Raw genomic sequence first — 17,435 nt, 5'->3', positions numbered from 1 at the left:
AAGGATTTTCAAACTTGACAGACTGCTGTTGGGGTGCTTCTGACATACTGTAGTGAGACACATATTCAGGTTAAGCTAATTACCCACGTCGTGACTTTACCAACTATTTTCCGGCGGCTGGCGATTTTTTTTTAGCACCGAGCAGTTGTTTCCGCGATATCGCGACATGGGTACAGAAGCACGACCAGGTGAACGCCGCTTAGCGTTAGGCCGCAATAAAGACCGTCACAGCGGATCGGATCGTTAAGATTCCTGAGAACTCCCATACAAAGTACCGGGATCACTTAAAGTCTCATTCGCTCCCGGCGTGTAGCATCGCGTGAGGTCGTGCACATCCGCCGGCAGGAAGAGGCGTCGCCGACAACAGTCGTCATCCAACCTAAAGGGTTCTGTTGTCTATCACAGTGAACTACAGTTTCCTGTAGTGTAGGTAATGCAAAATTGCCTTTTATTGGCTACTATAGGCAGAAAAATAACGATTTAACATTTTCATTCTGAGTTTGACCTACTGTAACTTTAATCATATATTGGTGGTGAACTTACAATATACATAGTGGAAATATAGGTATCTGGCTAAACATCTAGCTTTATTTTCTTGGAAGACAGGTTGCTTATTTCTGTCTGCTAAATTCTGGGAACTCCAATTATGTGGAAGAACGGAGATCCAAGATGAATGGTAACTATGAGACATAAAAAACTGTTGTAAATTGATATGCACCAGCTTTACCTATTTTAATATCCAACACAGTTGCAGAGTCCAGCCTGCTGCAACACCCTCCAGTTGTGTTGTAAGTCCCTTCATCCAGCATGATGTTTGGTCAATCACCAAGCATTAGCAAAGTCACATGGGGAGGGGGGCAATTTCAAATGCTTAGCATGAAACCCTGAGATCCCAAATTATCATGCTGAGAGTTGTGACCCATAACAGAACCACAATACAGTATACATAGTATAAGTGAGATAGTAGCACATGCAGTACTAGCTGCATTCCCCTATGAATACCTTGTTTGCTTTTAAAAGCTCATATTCACTATAACCTCCCTGGCGTTCTGATTCTGCGCAGCCGCACGTGGTTTTTTCAACCTAATTTTTTTTTATTAATCATGTAGCTAGCCTATCGCTAGCTACATGATACCCCCCTCCCTGACGATTCCCGCGCACCCTTCCGATCGCCGCCGGCGATCATGCCCTTCAGGAAATCCCGCTCTGAACAGGATTTCCTTCAGGGCTTCCCCCGTCGCCATGGCGATGAACGGAATGACATCATCGACGTCATGACGTCATAGGGAGTCCCGATCCACCCCTCAGCGCTGCCTGGCACTAATTGGTCAGGCTGCGCATGGGGTCTCAGGGAGGGGCCCTATTATGCAGCGGGTAGCAGTGGATTGGCGGTGACGATCGGAGAAACACGCAGCTAGCAAAGTGCTAGCTGCATGTTTAAAAAAAAATTATTCAAATCGGCCCACCAGGGCCTGAGCGGTACCCTCCGGCGTCACTGGACGAGCTCAGCTCGTCCAGAACGCTAGGGAGGTTAATGAGATCTTGTATTAGTTGCTGCATTTTCTGCTGCAGTTTTTAATAATTATTAATTTTTCTGCCACTTCTAGGAAGATATCCTGCATTTAAAACCTGTCCTATTCGCAGGAGAGGCTTTGAAGCTCCTTACTCCTATTTCCATATATGGTGGTAATATTCCCAAATACAAACATTCTGGCAAAAAGTATTTAAGATTCACCAACATCTCTAGTGTGAACTCATACACTTATTAGCCACAGCTTTGCTCACACTTTTATGTGGCAAGATCTCTTCTAATTAAAAGTCTCTCACTTCACAGCTTTTGGTGGCTGTGATATTACAGATTGCCAGGTATTGGCAAACCAGTACCTACCATGGTGGAATTATTTAAAGAATTAAATAACCTCATGCAAGTGGAAGATCTTTACACCACAATACAAGACAACACCAAGGCTTTTGTTACCAAATGGCCAGCATGGATGGATTACCGTGAGTATCCTCTGACCACCTCTCCGCTAAGGGCAATATGAGTAGCTGTGCCGATTGCTGAGGCACGGGTTCTGGAGGCTCAGGGGGCCCTAGGGTCATTCTTTGTAATGTTATACTTGAATTTAAATTCAATTTAATGAACTGTTACTTTGGAAACCCAATAAACCCCCCCCCCCCCCCCCCCAGCCCCCCAAAAAAACACCTGCCCAATTCTAGTACACACAGAGCTTTCAAATTACAGAATGTCAGGAACTTATATTCAACTCACTTTAGTATCTGAATTTGGTTAGTGTATCCTGTGCTTTCCTCTATCATGGATTTCAGCAGCTCCTTTTCTCTGTTTTCAATTGAAAAAAAAAAGAAAGAGAAGAGAAGAAGAACAGCAGTATAAGCATGTGTACATGATAATAAGCACACCATCAATCATCAACAGTCAAGAGATCAGGTTACCATCTTGCTGAGCTTCTGGCTGGACCAGAGATTGCAATCTTTCGATCATGTGACTCAGCTGACGTCAATCAGCAGCGAGTCCACACAGACCAGATTTTAAACCTCTGTCTTCTTTGTAAGATTGTCTCAGTCAAAATCACTGGCTTGTGACTTAAAGAGTGATATTTTAGAGTCTGCCTATGGCCAACCTATTACGTAATGACTGTACACCGTGACTTAAACATACACTGAAACTACAAGATAAATTCCAAGCAACAGAAATTAAACTCCCTCCTTTACCAAGTCTTTTTACATTCAATGTAATAGTGCCCACTAGTGCTCCATACACAGGCCCTAAACTACTACGTTAGAAAGCAGTGCAGCACCTGTATGATCCAAGAAAACCTGGGCCAGGTGCTTTAAAACATTCTTAGCAGTTAGGTGGCAAAATTCTGCAACTTTCATATCAGATCTTAGCAAGGATTGCTAAAAGGTCAGTGAAATATAAAGTATGTATTATAACAGATCCATAAAGTACAGGAACTATTACAAAACGTAATCTGTATAAACTTCTATAATTGTACAGTTACCATTTCACTAACCTTTTAGCAGACCTGATTATGATCCGATATGACACAGATGAGAAACAAAAATAACAGACAGTTTTTAAAGAATCCAGTCCAAGTTCACTGGATCACACAGGTTTTGAATTGCTCTTCAAAAAAGTAGATTTTTTTTTTCAGCTGAAAATATGGTGTACTGTGTCTCTGAGTGCTAAAATATGTGAACTATTGACTTTTTTTTATCTCTCTGCTCAAAAAAAAGGCCAGTTTTATGCCAGGTAGGTGTTTTATGGCTGGGCATGCGCAGAAAAAAACAAAAACAACGGACCCAGACTGAGAAGAATACCGGGGGTTACATGGGAGAAAAGAGCGGCTGGGGAGGACGACGAGAGAGCCCACACACCTCATGGGGCTGGAGGAACCCTCAGGTAAGTGTAAATAATGCTGTGTGTACCGTCCTAGGTACTCTTTAAAGTGGATCCGAGATGAACTTTTACTCATTGCATAAATTGGTGTTCCTTTCCTATTGTTTTTATAGGGTATTCCTCAAGCCAAATACTTTTATGTTTTTGTTTTAATACTCTAATCCCATATAAACTAAACAAGCCACGCCCACAGGTTTTAAGAGAGCCAAGGCACTTTCAGACAGTAGCAAGGGCTCATGGGAGCTCAGTCTGGGCAGGAGGAGGGGTAGGTATTACTAGCCAGAGATTTCAGAGGCAGAGGGGAGGAGGGAGGAGGAGGGGAGATTAGGTTTTTTTGCTCAAGCTGCAGATAAGCCTGCCTCTGTGTAATGTTTACAAACATGGCTGCTGCCATTGTATCACAGGAAGAAATAATCATATTCTATTAAAGCTGTTTGCAGCTAGATTTGCTGTGTAATAGATTAGATATATAGACAAGTTACTTTTTATAGTTAGTTTTTCATCTCGGATCCGCTTTAGGGTTCCCTATAAATTAAATTGGGGCCACAACAACTGCTATAGACATACATTTTCTCCCTTACCTTTCATGGTGCATTTGTTGATCAGAAAAGTCATTTTTTAGCCTGTCCAGTTCAGTCTGTAAAAGGGAGATGCTGGTTTGTGTCTCTAGCAGATTCCGTTTTAGAAGCTCATTTTCCTACATAAGGAACATAGTAAAAGAAATATAAAAACGTGTATATGTAGAATGCCGTTCAACAAAATTGTCCCACTTTTTAGAACACAAACATGAATATATAATATTGAAGAAACTTTTTTATCCAGTGGCGTAGCAAAAAGGAGCATTGATGCTAAGCTGGTAATGATCACCTCTATGTGCGCTTTGATTAGTTGTAACCATTAATACATTGTTCTCCTCCCCAGCCTACACCCCTTTGAAACTGCAGTTGTCCTTGGCAGGTTTTAATGCTCCATATCAATTGTTATGTATAGAGTGCTTGAGGGGGCGCAATGTAAAACTTGCACTGGGGCCCAGATCTCCTAAGCTTCAATACTGTTTATATCAGTATAGATGCACCACAAAGTAATGAGAATCAATATCGGAGTATAACACAGAAGGGGGTAAAGAGGCGCCCAATGAAGTGTAAAAGGTTTAAAAACATTAAAAACACACTTAAATCTAAAGCTTGAGGTGGCTTACCTCATAGAAGACAACTCACTTCGAGAATGAAAATAAAATAGAAAATAATATTTTCTTCTCTAAGTGAGTTGTCTTCTATGAGTTAAGCCACCTCAAGCTTTAGATTTAAGTGTGCTTTTAAACCTTTTACACTTCATTGGGCGCCTCTTTACCCCCATCTTTACAATGTAGAAAGAATAAAAATATGGAGACAGCAATCCAACTTGACAGATTTCTACAGAGAAGGCAAGTATTGCAGAGGACACCTGTATGCACTTGAGATTTCCAACTGAAACGATCCTGAACAATCATTACAAACCAAGGAGAATGTAAAGTGTGTATAGCTCATGTGTAATAAAGTAACACGCCTTGAGGAAGGATCGCATCTGCAGGAACATGCACCGTAAGTAGCTTCAGAAAGATCTTTTCACAAGTTCAGTGTGTGAATCAGAGAGCAAATATTTCTCTGCAGTGAAACGTGCCCAGTACAAACACAGGAAACCTGCCTTGGGCACTACACCTCATTGGTTACAACCATAATGCTGACAGATAACACAAAGCAGCATTACATAAAGTTCCCTGCTCTAAATACAGCTGCCCACAAGAGTCGCGGAGAAAACTGTGATATTCTTTCAGAGGGCTATTTCAATGTACCTTTATGTGTAATAGCTAGTGTAGGATTTGCCAAGAGGAACAAGTACTGACCAGGATGTGACGGGAAGTTTGGGGACTTCCTCGTATTCTGTAAGCACAATGGAGATAATGTTTGTGGGCTAAAAATAGCATTAATAAATTCTAGCAGCATTAATAAGTTCAAACTCAACTGGCAGGGAAGGCATTCAGAAACACAGCATTATTACTAGACATACACTAGGCATCCTCTATAATGAAACCCCTGTGTCCCTGCGTGTGCTGTCTCTGTGTAGCTGGTCTGTGCTTTTTGCTACTGCGCATATGCACAGTACGGACCCAGCCTCACAGAGACAGGACGACGGGGCCAGGGAGTCGGCAGGCGTGTGAGCGGGCGGCCAGGGGTGTGCGCGCGTGCGCAGTAACATGCTGCGGCCACGGCGAGAAACAGACCCTAGAGCCCGTTTTTAAACGGGCTTGGGTCTACTAGTTATTTTAATAGTTCCGATATTGTAGGAGAGGGGCTGCACACAACAGTACATGTTCCCATACCTACATACTACAAGTAGTAAGCGGTAAATGCTAGTGGCGGTCTAAATTACATTTGAACTCTGATCGATATTGATTGCAGCGAGGTGGTAAAACTGATGCTTCCAGATTTTTTGATCAGGGAAATATTTATTCAGCATTTATCATATATATTTTTCCCGATCATAATTGCCGTCATGTTGCATTTTTGTGCAATCCTCTCCTTTGTATAGACTACAGGAAAGCACCACTATGCTATTTTTCCACAATTTAAAATATTTTCCTACTCATTTCTTCTCCCAGCGTAAATTGCAAACACAAATGTACTGCAATCGCACCATACACCCAACAGATCATGGCAGAACAGTGGTAGGGGAAAAAAAACAAAGAAGCAAGATTTCATCGTAGCACATTTATAAGCATTTTCTCTGACAAAACCATCAGAGAATGTTTAAATATATTCCTGTATTGTAGACTGTGTGTATATAGCAGCTTTGCCTGCTATTTGCCATTGCCAGTGGTTTGGACAGTTAGTTAATCCCTGTATGCCATTGCAGGCTATGCAATGTGCACAGACATTTTTTGCTTTGTAAATATGCAGCAGCACATATATAATTAGTGAGTCATCGTTTCAGCCTCTCTTGAATTCTTTCCTTTATATCCATTCAAGTTACAGACCTGTTGCATGTTACCTAATTAATTGTGTGATGTTCCATCCGTTTTTTTTAAATGTACTACACAGTCTTTAGTCTCCTGCTGCCCAAACTTTTTGTCGTGTTGCTGCCAATTCAAAATAATAATACAGTGGAGCTTGAAAGTTTATGTACCCTTTAATTTTTTTATACCTATATAGGAATGTGACCTAAATCCTCATCAGATTTTTAAATCTAAAGTCCAAAAAGTAGGAGGAAACCTAATCACCATGCGGCAGAAGTGAATTGTTCTCGCAGTATTTAGTGTGAGAATACATTTTCTTCATCTTTTAACTAGTTGGAAAATCTTATGATGCTTCAGGTGGCAGTCATAAATGATACAAAAAATGTATAGGGTTCACAAACCAATGTATATATTTTTCATTAAAAAATAAAGGGTCTCAGTTTCCACATTGAAACATCATGTCTGTACAATTTTCAAATAAATATAAGGTTCTAAATGATTTTCAAATCATCATACACTGTGAGTTTGGCAATTGTACACAGAATCTCAACATTGTATAAATTTAAAGGGGTTGATTCACTATAACAAATAGCGTGCCTTATCAGAGTTAACCCGCCTTATCAGAGTATCATAGCGAGCGCTATAAACTTATGCTTGCTAACTGGCAATGACGAGAGCTCCACCCGTCCTGCCCTGAGCCCCTACGGGTCCAATCACTTTAACCTCCCCGGCGTTCTATTGTGATCGCCAGGGAGGCTGCGGGAGGGTTTTTTTTTAATTAAAAAAAAACTATTTCATGCAGCCAACTGAAAGTTGGCTGCATGAAAGCCCACTAGAGGGCGCTCCGGAGGCGTTCTTCCGATCGCCTCCGGCGCCCATAATAAACAAGGAAGGCCGCAATGAGCGGCCTTCCTTGTTTTGCTTAGATCGTCGCCATGGCGACGAGCGGAGTGACGTCATGGACGTCAGCCGACGTCCTGACGTCAGCCGCCTCCGATCCAGCCCTTAGCGCTGGCCGGAACTTTTTGTTCCGGCTGCGCAGGGCTCAGGCGGCTAGGGGGGCCCTCTTTCGCCGCTGCTCGCGGCGAATCGCCGCAGAGCGGCGGCGATCAGGCAGCACACGCGGCTGGCAAAGTGCCGGCTGCGTGTGCTGCACTTTATTTGATAAAAATCGGCCCAGCAGGGCCTGAGCGGCAGCCTCCGGCGGTGATGGACGAGCTGAGCTCGTCCATACCGCTCAGGAGGTTAAAGGACATTATCCTCGCACTTTGATTAGCCCAATAGACTGCCTGTCAAGTGACAGGCAGCCTACTGGGCCAATCAAAGTGCGCGGATAATGTCCTTTAAAGTGATTGGACCCGTAGGGGCTCAGGGCAGGACGGGTGGAGCTCTCATTGCCATTTAGCAGGTATATATTCGTAGCGCTCACTATGCTACTCTTATAAGACATGCTAACCCTGACAAGGCATGCTAACCCTGACAAGGCATGCTAACTCTGACAAGGCATGCTAACTGACAAGGCATGCTAACTGACAAGGCATGCTAACTCTGACAAAAGGCACACTATTTGTTATAGTGAATTAACCCCAAAGTTTGTAAAATGTTTTAACCACCAAAGGTTTATCATTCTGCCCAGCCAGTGCTGTGAGTGAGACACCCCAACAGCACAGGGCAGCCAGCAGTATCTTCACAGTGCATTCCTCCACCTCCCCTCTGTAGATGATCAGTACAGCGCAGGTTTATCATTCTGTCCAGCCAGTACTGTGAGTGAGACAGCCAGCAGTATCTTCACAGTGCATTCCTCCACCTCCCCTCTGCTGGTGACCATACACAGCACAGGTTTATCATTCTGTCCAGCCAGTGGTGTGAGGCAGCCAGCAGTACAATACAGCCAGCAGTATCTTCACAGTGCATTCCTCCCCCTCCTCTCTGCAGGTGATCAGTACAGCACAGTACAGATTTTTCTTGAAGATTTGGTCACCTTGACTAAATATGCTAAACATCTATTTACTGCCAATCAATTCAAAAGTTTAAAAAGGAGTGACCAATCAGAAGGTTTTTAGACTTATAGTGCATCAAACAGTACAAAACTATATTGATGCTTTTACGATCCAGTGTAAGTGTGTGGTGCATTTATCAGCAAGTAATCAATTGTTGTACTATTAAGGCTACAATGAATCCCATTTATACTTTGCAAAAATGTCCTCGCTCCAGTAGAGGAGACGATTAATGAGTCAAATGAGTCTTGATGTTTGCAAAACTGTAGCATCAGCTGTTCAGAACTGCAGGTTGCTGGAATTTCACTGGCACGGAAGACCACATGAAAATCCGTTGAAAGGCGGTCTTGTATGATGCATAGATCTGTAATATACAGTACTTTTGTACAAATGGCTTACCTGAGAGAGGTCAAAGATCTGGTTTCTCAGCTTAGTGCTTTCTTCTTTTGTTTCCTGGACCCTCTGCTCATCTATATGCTATGATACAAATAAAACATTATAAAAACCCCAGCTTACAACTAAAAAAACAGCATTTATTCACAAAAGACTATGAGAAATGTCAAAAAGCTCTGCCTGTAATCAGGAGTGTGGGCTGTCGGAAAGCTATATCACAGCATTACCGGTAATTTTGTGCTTGTATTGTTTATGCAAATCTACTTTCTTTCACTTAGAAGAGTTGTAGTTATTACTAAGTCTTTTTATGCCAATTGAAGTAAGCAAGGAAAGCCAACCCGTCATTTCAGTGGCTATTACCAACCTGCTTCTGATCCCTTCAAGCACAGTGTGGACCCCCATATCTCAACTCCAAAGTTTGGGAACTAAAGGCTCATTCAGGCGAAGCTTTATAAGTGGCAGTATGTCAGCATTCCTGCCACTAATAGAGTACCTGCCAGTTACTTAGTAAAAAATAATGAAATGCACTACACACACAAAATCAACATGGCAGTGACTGGCCACCAGTGCGGTGTTGTACAGACATTGACCATGTGCCAGATTCGTGGGCAGCCCAGCATATACAGGTGCCCGCCCCACCTACCATGCACCTCCTGGGATGACCTTCAGCTGTCTGACAATGCCTTGGGCAGTGGATGCCCTTGTGAATGATCCATAAACAAAGCAGTATTTACAGCTTATTTTTCTGCAAGGTCGACCACTGGTGAAGCCAAGAGTTCTGAAGCTACATTATACACATACACTGGTTCTCTCCAGGCTTCATATGTAAATAGTTTGATCTTTACAAGCATTGTGGGCTACAGTCGGACAAGAGCTTTGTTGCTACAAGGAGGCTGAAAAGAATTTGTCCCTTGCTTATTAACATTCAGGCTAAGTTCACAGTGGGACGTTAAAGTTGCACGTTAAAACAAAATTTAACGCAGAATGTCGCACTGCAATGAAACATCAATGCGCCTTTCACAGTACACACGCTGTGTTGGTGTCTATTGCTGCACGTTAAGTGAAATTACTGCATGCAGTGCGTTATACATGTTATTAGCTGTGTTAGATTGTTTGCACATGCTCAGTAATGACTTGGATGCATACTTTTCATTGCCTGTACGCTCTAATATATCTGCTATATGCGACTTTGAAACTTTAACGTCGCATCAAAACGCAATATCCCACTGTGAAGCTAGCCTTAGAGGAGATAAACCAGTGAAAAAAAAATGTAACCAAAAAATCTAATTTAACAAAAAAGGTATACACATAATCCATGCACTAATAAGTTATAATGAACCTTTTCCGAAAGACTCCAATGAAAGAATAAACTGTTTACAGGTGGTCCCTACTTACATCCAAATTACATTTCGAGAGTTTGTCCCCGCCGCCACATATCTCTGCCAAGATCCAAGCATCAGTCAGGAGCAGTTTTCATTGGCTCCTGACCTTCTGATCACGGTGAGCCAATCACCATGATCAGGAAAAGAAAAAAAGAAAAGAAAGCCTCTCGTCCTTCAAGTGACCAGAGGTTTTGGTCCAAAATGTGTAACAGCAGTTTATACAGTACTGTAAAATATAACAAATAGAAGCAATTCCAAAACAGTACTGTATATTTTGTACATGGAGACAATTTTGTTTGTAAGTCCAAAAATGTATTTGTAACTCGAATCGCTTGTAAGTAGGGGGCTGTCTGTACTTCTATGGGTAAGATAGGTCCTTGTACTCAAAAATCATGATGGTATGACAGCAAAATGATTTATCTGCTCATCAATGTAGCTCTAGAAACCTGAGCTCAGTTCTCACAAACAAAAGTGTTCAGGATTCTCTTTTTTTTCTGTACAGTCTAGAAAAAAAAAGTTGGAATTAAGGTTACTGGATTTAAATAGTCAAAGACATGAATGGTTTAACAAGTTCTGAGGAATTTGAGTGAACAGATCATTTTTATAATCACTTCTCCCCTTTACACGCTATTTTAGGGACATGGAAACTGGGTAATCTGTAATTTCCCCATGGATACATTAACATTTAGTCATTTTAAATCTAGCTACATATGCCACTTATGAAATGCCAGCATTGATCAGATATCCCAACTGACTTTCTATTTGTGCTGCTAAGATTGCCCAGCAGTTTAAGAGCTCTGAAGTCAGGTATGCAGTAATGAGCACGCAGTGAGGAATTTTTACTCACTCACATAAATGAAAAACCTGCCTGGCCACATAAGTCGCATATCCTAAAGCAGTTCTGCCACAGAAAGGCATGCTGGGTAAACAGTGCCTCACCTGATGTCTTTATTTCCTTTCAGCTTTATTTATGAGCAACATAAACAAAGAATGTAGGCCAAGACATGCTCTCTGTAGAATTAAGCAGGACATAGCTTGGACACTGTAGTAATCACTGTAATTGATTTTGTAGTTTGCACGTATGGCAGCTCCAATAAAACATGGCTAATTAGGCATTTGCTTCCAAATGCACATATTTTAACACGCTAACAATATATATGGAAGCTGTCAAGCTCATTACATAAACAACAGAAAGGAAAAATAAGATCTTTCTAGTTTGGAAAATATAACATTAGGCTACACCATTCAGGGAATTGTATATACAGCATGTACATTGTCCCCTGCTGACTTTTGAAAACAAGGGGTGAACCTTCCATGACTGAGGGATGGGATAGTTTATTGCAGCACTGTATCCCACATACAGATGATGGATGGGCATGCATTCACGTGTGCTTCTGACTCCTCCCACGGCAGCACTGATTGGTGCAAGGATAAATGTGTTCCCTGAGCCAATCTGTGCCTGCCTTTTGTAAATCATCGCTGTTACAGCCATTAACAGTGAGCATCCTTAGACTGGGATCACACTTGCATCATGGAAAATGGTTGCAGTTTTCCGCAGACAATCTTGCTCGTGTAGAGCACGTTATAATGTACACTTCACCTACCATAGGCTGACCACTACGGAATACACAAGTGTTTAGGTCATCATGGCTAAAAATACTACAGTACGCAGAAAAAAGTATGTGTACATGATCAGTTTGAAATGGTGTGGGACCTATGGTCTTCCTGGTTTTCCCTTAAAGGACCCATTTAGTCATTGTATAATTCACAGACCCTTTTACATCGCCTTGTCTATTACATATTTTATCATTGTCTATATATGGTCACAATGTTTACTATGCCTGTTTTTATGTTACATCTTGAAGTATATGACTATTACCGTGTCACCCTTTTTCTTATTCCCTTATTGAGTATTGATTGTTATTTGGCAAATCTGTAATGTTCGCTCTCTTTTAATAAAGCTCTTTGTTGAAGAAAATAAAAAAAGTATGTGTACATAAACTATTTTTTTTATGTTAACACTAAACTAAGGACAGTGTCCATTTAAGCCTTGGCAGGTCTACTTCAAGAGTTTGTTAAGTCTCCATTATACAAGTAAATGAATCGTATCATTAAGTTGTGAAGAGGAGTTAACCACTGTAAGACCTCTTGTAATAACCAGAAATATATTGTATTCATATTTTTCATGTGATTAATTGGAGCAGTTTTGCATTCACATTCAATTGCCTGAAATACAGAGAACCACTTAAACATTTATTTGATACCACACCTATTGTTGGCAATTTACAGATAGTTGAAGCGGGATTGTCAGCCATAAAATCAAATTCCTATTACCCACAGCTCTGTGTGTATTATGCAGTCTAAATCCTGACCTGCATTGCAAACATTCCAATATAATCATAAATGTGTCTGCTGTAATGAATGTTAGCTCAGTCAGCTTGGCTCTTTTCTTGTAAAATTGCCTGAGAGGGAGAAAAAAAAGCCTTGTTATCTTCCCTTCTTCCCCTCCCAAATTCCTGCTCCTTTATGATTGGCTGAGGTCAGTTCAGTGTGACAGAGCTGAGAAGGGAAATAGAAGTAAAATCACCTCACCCCTTTGCAGAAGCTGCTGAAATCTGATCTATGTTCTGTTCACATATATTTGCAAAGCAAACTAGATATGACAGTGCAGTTCTGCATACACCATTTCAGGCAGAGGAGGGGGAGGAAATGACTTCAGGATTGGCTTCAGTCAAAAAGCAATACAGATGGAAAATGCCTGGTACAGTTTTCTCTTTACTACATAAAATGCACTGAAATCAAAATATGGACGGTACAATACATATGTAAGTAAAAGAAGTTTTTTCTACTGTATGTGTTATTTTTCCTCCTGGGATAGTATGGCTGACCCTCGTTCTTTAAGAGAACATATCACATTCCACTGGTAATTTCAGTCTATAGATGTCCGTGGAAGTCCAGTATCTGCATGACGTATCCTAAGTTTATGTGAAAAGTAGAAGGAATGGTTCTAGAGAAGTAGGATTTTGATGTGAAAGAATCCCAAGAATACTTGTAAAACACTTTTAACCTAGCTGTAACCCTAGTGATCAAGGGTGGAGGCTGTCCTGGCACTGTTTGAAACCTGGGAGTTTAAAAAAAGATACTTGACAGCACTTATTCGACCCTACCAATCCCTCTTCTGCCAGGTCATCAGCTGTAATCATAGCACCACAATAAAGACTGCAGCGCTGTAATAGACTTCATAAGACAATCAGACTACATGGAGGGGAAAAAAACACCCTTTCCAATTTTTTCCCCTTTTATATTCCAGTTTATGCTCTTTTTAGGGTCCTCAACTTTTTTTCTGTAAATATTACAGTACACATTTTTACCTTTAAATATATGACAATATTTTCTCCAAGTCTTCCGGTCCTAGCTAAAAGGTAGACTCCACCGCAGCGGGAAGTTGGAAACTGTAAGCTGTACAATCATATCAAAGCAAGAATCCACTAGCCGTATTAAGGAATTAGGTGCCGTCTGATGGCATCAGTAAATTATACAGGTGAGCTAATTGAGTTCAGCAGTGCCCTTCACCTCTCACTGCCAATCTCTTCCTTTGGTAGTAGGAGGAGAGTAAGCTGCATAGCTCCCATCCATGGAAAAGAGCAGCAAGAAATGTAGGGTGAAACTGTAGATAGATATGTCACAGGGGGCAATGGAACAGAAACACTATAATAAGGACATGTTATGGAGGAATGGGGACAAAAAAAAAACAGGAGCTAAAAAACATAGGCGTGTCCCATGAATTAGCCTATTTAAAAAAAAATGCCCTGCTTGCGCACACAGCCCCAGAGTCTGTATAAAGATATGATAGTGGCAACCCTGAGCTGTAGAGGCTCAGTAAGACAATTAGTCAGCCATTAATAACACACTTGGTCAAACTACCTTTGCCATCCTGTCAATCCTGGCCTGCAGGTCTGACTTCTCCATGTCATGCTTCCTCTGTAACTCCTGAATAGCAGCTGTAAGTCTGTGTCGTTCCTGGTGGGGAAAAAAAGCACACGCATTACAGAAAACATGCATGCTTCATACACAGATGCACAGCCACTCAAAGTGCCATAGAGTAATGATGGTAAATACCATGCTAATTTCATATTTCATAGAAAAATGAATTCATCGGAATAATGGGAGAAAAACAATTATTTAATGATAACTATGATCTGCATATTAATCACAACGCACTCATTGAGTATTTAGTATAGACTTGTTAAGATTTTACAAACTTAAGCTAGTTAAAAACATCTTTTCTGGAAAATTACTGAAACATTGTGAAGTTAGACCAAAACTTAAATCACACAGACAACAGTATTATCCTCCTGCTCTGCTATTTACTACACTATGGTGTATGTTACTACCACAGAGGATTCTCTGACATAACTCACTGCAGTCAGTTTCAGATCACTGCAGCTAGACCAGCAAAACCACAATCCTGATTGGCTGCCATGGAATGCCACACTTTCAACATTGCCCATTCTAAAACAGGTCTCTTATAGTTAAGGGAAAGGTACCTCTCCACGTATTTGGCCTTCAACTTTGGCAAGGTGAAGTTGTAAATCTTCTTCCAACTCTGCCATCTGCATGGCCGTTTTCTCCTCAGTCCTGAAAGACAAACGTGAGTAAAAGGTAAAGTAGCAGTGCGGCATAGTGTTTAAAGGGTATCTTCGTTCACAGAAATGGGTAAGTATTGCTTGATATCTGACAGGCTCAACTTCAATTTTGGACTGATTATTAACTGTGGTTAGATTGATCCTAACCACCCTGGCGTTCTGATTAAATCGCCAGGGTGGCTGCGGGAGGGTTTTTTTTAAATAAAAAAAAAACTATTTCATGCAGCCAACTGAAAGTTGGCTGCATGAAAGCCCACTAGAGGGCGCTCCGGAGGCGTTCTTCCGATCGCAATAAGGCCTTCCGTGTTTCGCTTACCTCGTCGCCATGGCGACGAGCGGAGTGACGTCATGGACGTCAGCCGACGTCCTGACGTCAGCCGCCTCCGATCCAGCCCTTAGCGCTGGCCGGAACTGTTTGTTCCGGCTACGCTGGGCTCGGGCGGCTGGGGGGACCCTCTTTCGCCGCTGCACGCGGCGGATCGCCGCGCTGCAGCGGCGATCAGGCAGCACACGCGGCTGGCAAAGTGCCGGCTGCGTGTGCTGCTTTTTATTTCATTAAAATCGGCCCAGCAGGGCCTGAGCGGCAGCCTCTGGCGGTGTTGGACGAGCTGAGCTCGTCCAGACCGCTCAGCAGGTTAACCACTTAAGGACCAGGCGAATTTCTAATGATCGGTGCTGCCCGCAGCACCGATCAGGATTACACCAGGGCCGTATGAGGTAAACAGCGTGGATTTCTTCCCCGCGTGTTTACATCACGTGTGCAAGCCGCGATCGGCGGCTCGCACACTGTTCACGGAGACACCCTCCGTGAACTGGCATGGAAAGTTTCCATGCTATACCACTAACGACCAGGCGCCGCCTATCGGCGTTAGCTGGTCGTTAAAAGTGTAACTGTCGAGCATAAAATCAAAAATCAATTCTTTATTTTTATCTGGTAAACAAGTAAAAGCTACCCAGGCAATCCAAAAGTTAAAATCACTATTACTTTTCTTGTTGATAAATGATCATACCTCAGTTTACCTGGCGTACGTTAAAAAGGGGCGCTGGGAAAAAAGGGCGCGGGGTTTTAAACGATAAGCATGGATAACGTTTAAAAATGTATTGTACTGTATTTCGATTAAAATTAATGTTTTATAAAGTTATAAATCATTAAATAATGTGCATTAAATCGGCAATTGTAAAAACGTTAATCTTTCGTTTAAATAGTGAAACGTATAATAACGTTTAAAATTTTTTTTACTAAGTAACCCTCCCTGTACCTACCCCTAACCCCTAGACCCCCCTGTTAGTGCCTAAACCTAAGACCCCCCTGTTGGTGCCTAAACCTAAGACCCCCCTGTTGGTGCCTAAACCGAAGACCCCCCTGTTGGTGCCTAAACCTAAGACCCCCCTGTTGGTGCCTAAACCTAAGACCCCCCTGTTGGTGCCTAAACCTAAGACCCCCCTGTTGGTGCCTAAACCTAAGACCCCCCTGTTGGTGCCTAAACCTAAGACCCCCCTGTGATAAGCATTAATAACGTTTCAAAAACATATTGTGCGTTTTTTTCGTTTAAAAATAATGTAAAAAAAATTTGTACTGTTTTTCGTTTAAAAATGATGTTTGAAAAAAATATTGTACTGTTTTTCGTTTAAAAATAATATTAAAAAATGTATAAATCATTAAATAATGTGTAATCATGAGAAGCAGTAATAAAACGTTAAGTCTCCGGGCGCCGCTTTTAAAACGTTATTTTTCTCCGGCGCCCTTTTTTCCTATCGGGCGCCCATTAAACGATATTTATTATGGGAGTGAATGGCGGCGCCCGATTTGTCCACTAGCCTCCTGCGCCCTTTTTTACTGTTACCGTTTACCTGACTTCTTTAGTACACACAAAATTTGGTACACAAAACTTAACTAATGCAGCCTGATTGGCTGAAGCCTCTTTCCCTCCCATTTACCCCTCCCACACCTCTGTTCCTCTCTGATTGGCCAATATTTCTCATGCTGAGACAATGAACTTTCTGTAGTGAAGGGCTGGCAGTACCTACACAATCAGGCAGAGGAGAGTAAGGGAGGAAATTACATCAGGATTGGCTTCAAAATAGCAACAGCTAAAATGGGAAATGCTAAGAAGGATCTTCTCTTTGTCCTACTTTACTGTAGAAAAATCACTAAAATCAAAATGTGGACAGTGCAATAGATATGTTATGTAAGTAGAGCAAGTATTTATCTAATTATATATGTGGGTTATGTGGGGGGTTCTCTGAGGTAGTATGGCTGACAGCTCCTCTTTAATAGATTTCTGCTTAAATCTATCAAGATTGAATGTGCCGTGTGGTGTAGGAATCAATCACATTCAAATAAAACTAATTGGAGAGAGATGGAGATTCTTGGTATATCAGGCCATATAATCGACCCATGTATGCCTAGCTTTACTTTTGATCATCAGACATCCATTAGGTGGATCGACTTGTCCAAACGCTGGCTGAGGGCATTGCTCTCCTTACTCACCTCGCCCAGTCTGAGCCACTCCACCGACCCTCCTCCCCCTGCATAGCTGAGGAACGTATCTGCACACCCTTGGTCTCACACGGTTTCCCAAGAGATTGTGCCATGTTCCTGTG

The 17,435-nt window shown here is 41.8% G+C and overlaps 1 protein-coding gene across 1 annotated transcript in view; it reads right to left on the bottom strand.

Moving 5' to 3' along the window:
* The window catches only part of LOC137562243 (ras and EF-hand domain-containing protein-like), a 75,348-nt gene that overhangs the window by 16,739 nt on the left and 41,174 nt on the right, over window positions 1-17,435 (bottom strand). Inside the window, exons 3-8 of the mRNA XM_068273574.1 lie at window positions 14,733-14,823; window positions 14,110-14,205; window positions 8,810-8,887; window positions 4,003-4,118; window positions 2,273-2,341; window positions 551-680 (exon numbers count right to left, since the gene is read on the bottom strand). Of these exons, the coding sequence (XP_068129675.1) occupies window positions 551-680; window positions 2,273-2,341; window positions 4,003-4,118; window positions 8,810-8,887; window positions 14,110-14,205; window positions 14,733-14,823 (580 nt within the window). The remainder of the gene's footprint in view (window positions 1-550; window positions 681-2,272; window positions 2,342-4,002; window positions 4,119-8,809; window positions 8,888-14,109; window positions 14,206-14,732; window positions 14,824-17,435) is intronic.

This window comes from Hyperolius riggenbachi, chromosome 3 (genome assembly GCF_040937935.1).
Source record: "Hyperolius riggenbachi isolate aHypRig1 chromosome 3, aHypRig1.pri, whole genome shotgun sequence".
In the NCBI taxonomy this organism is placed as follows: domain Eukaryota; kingdom Metazoa; phylum Chordata; class Amphibia; order Anura; family Hyperoliidae; genus Hyperolius; species Hyperolius riggenbachi.
The sequence above is the reverse complement of the archived record's forward strand: the minus strand, read 5'-3'. Positions and strand labels throughout refer to the sequence as shown.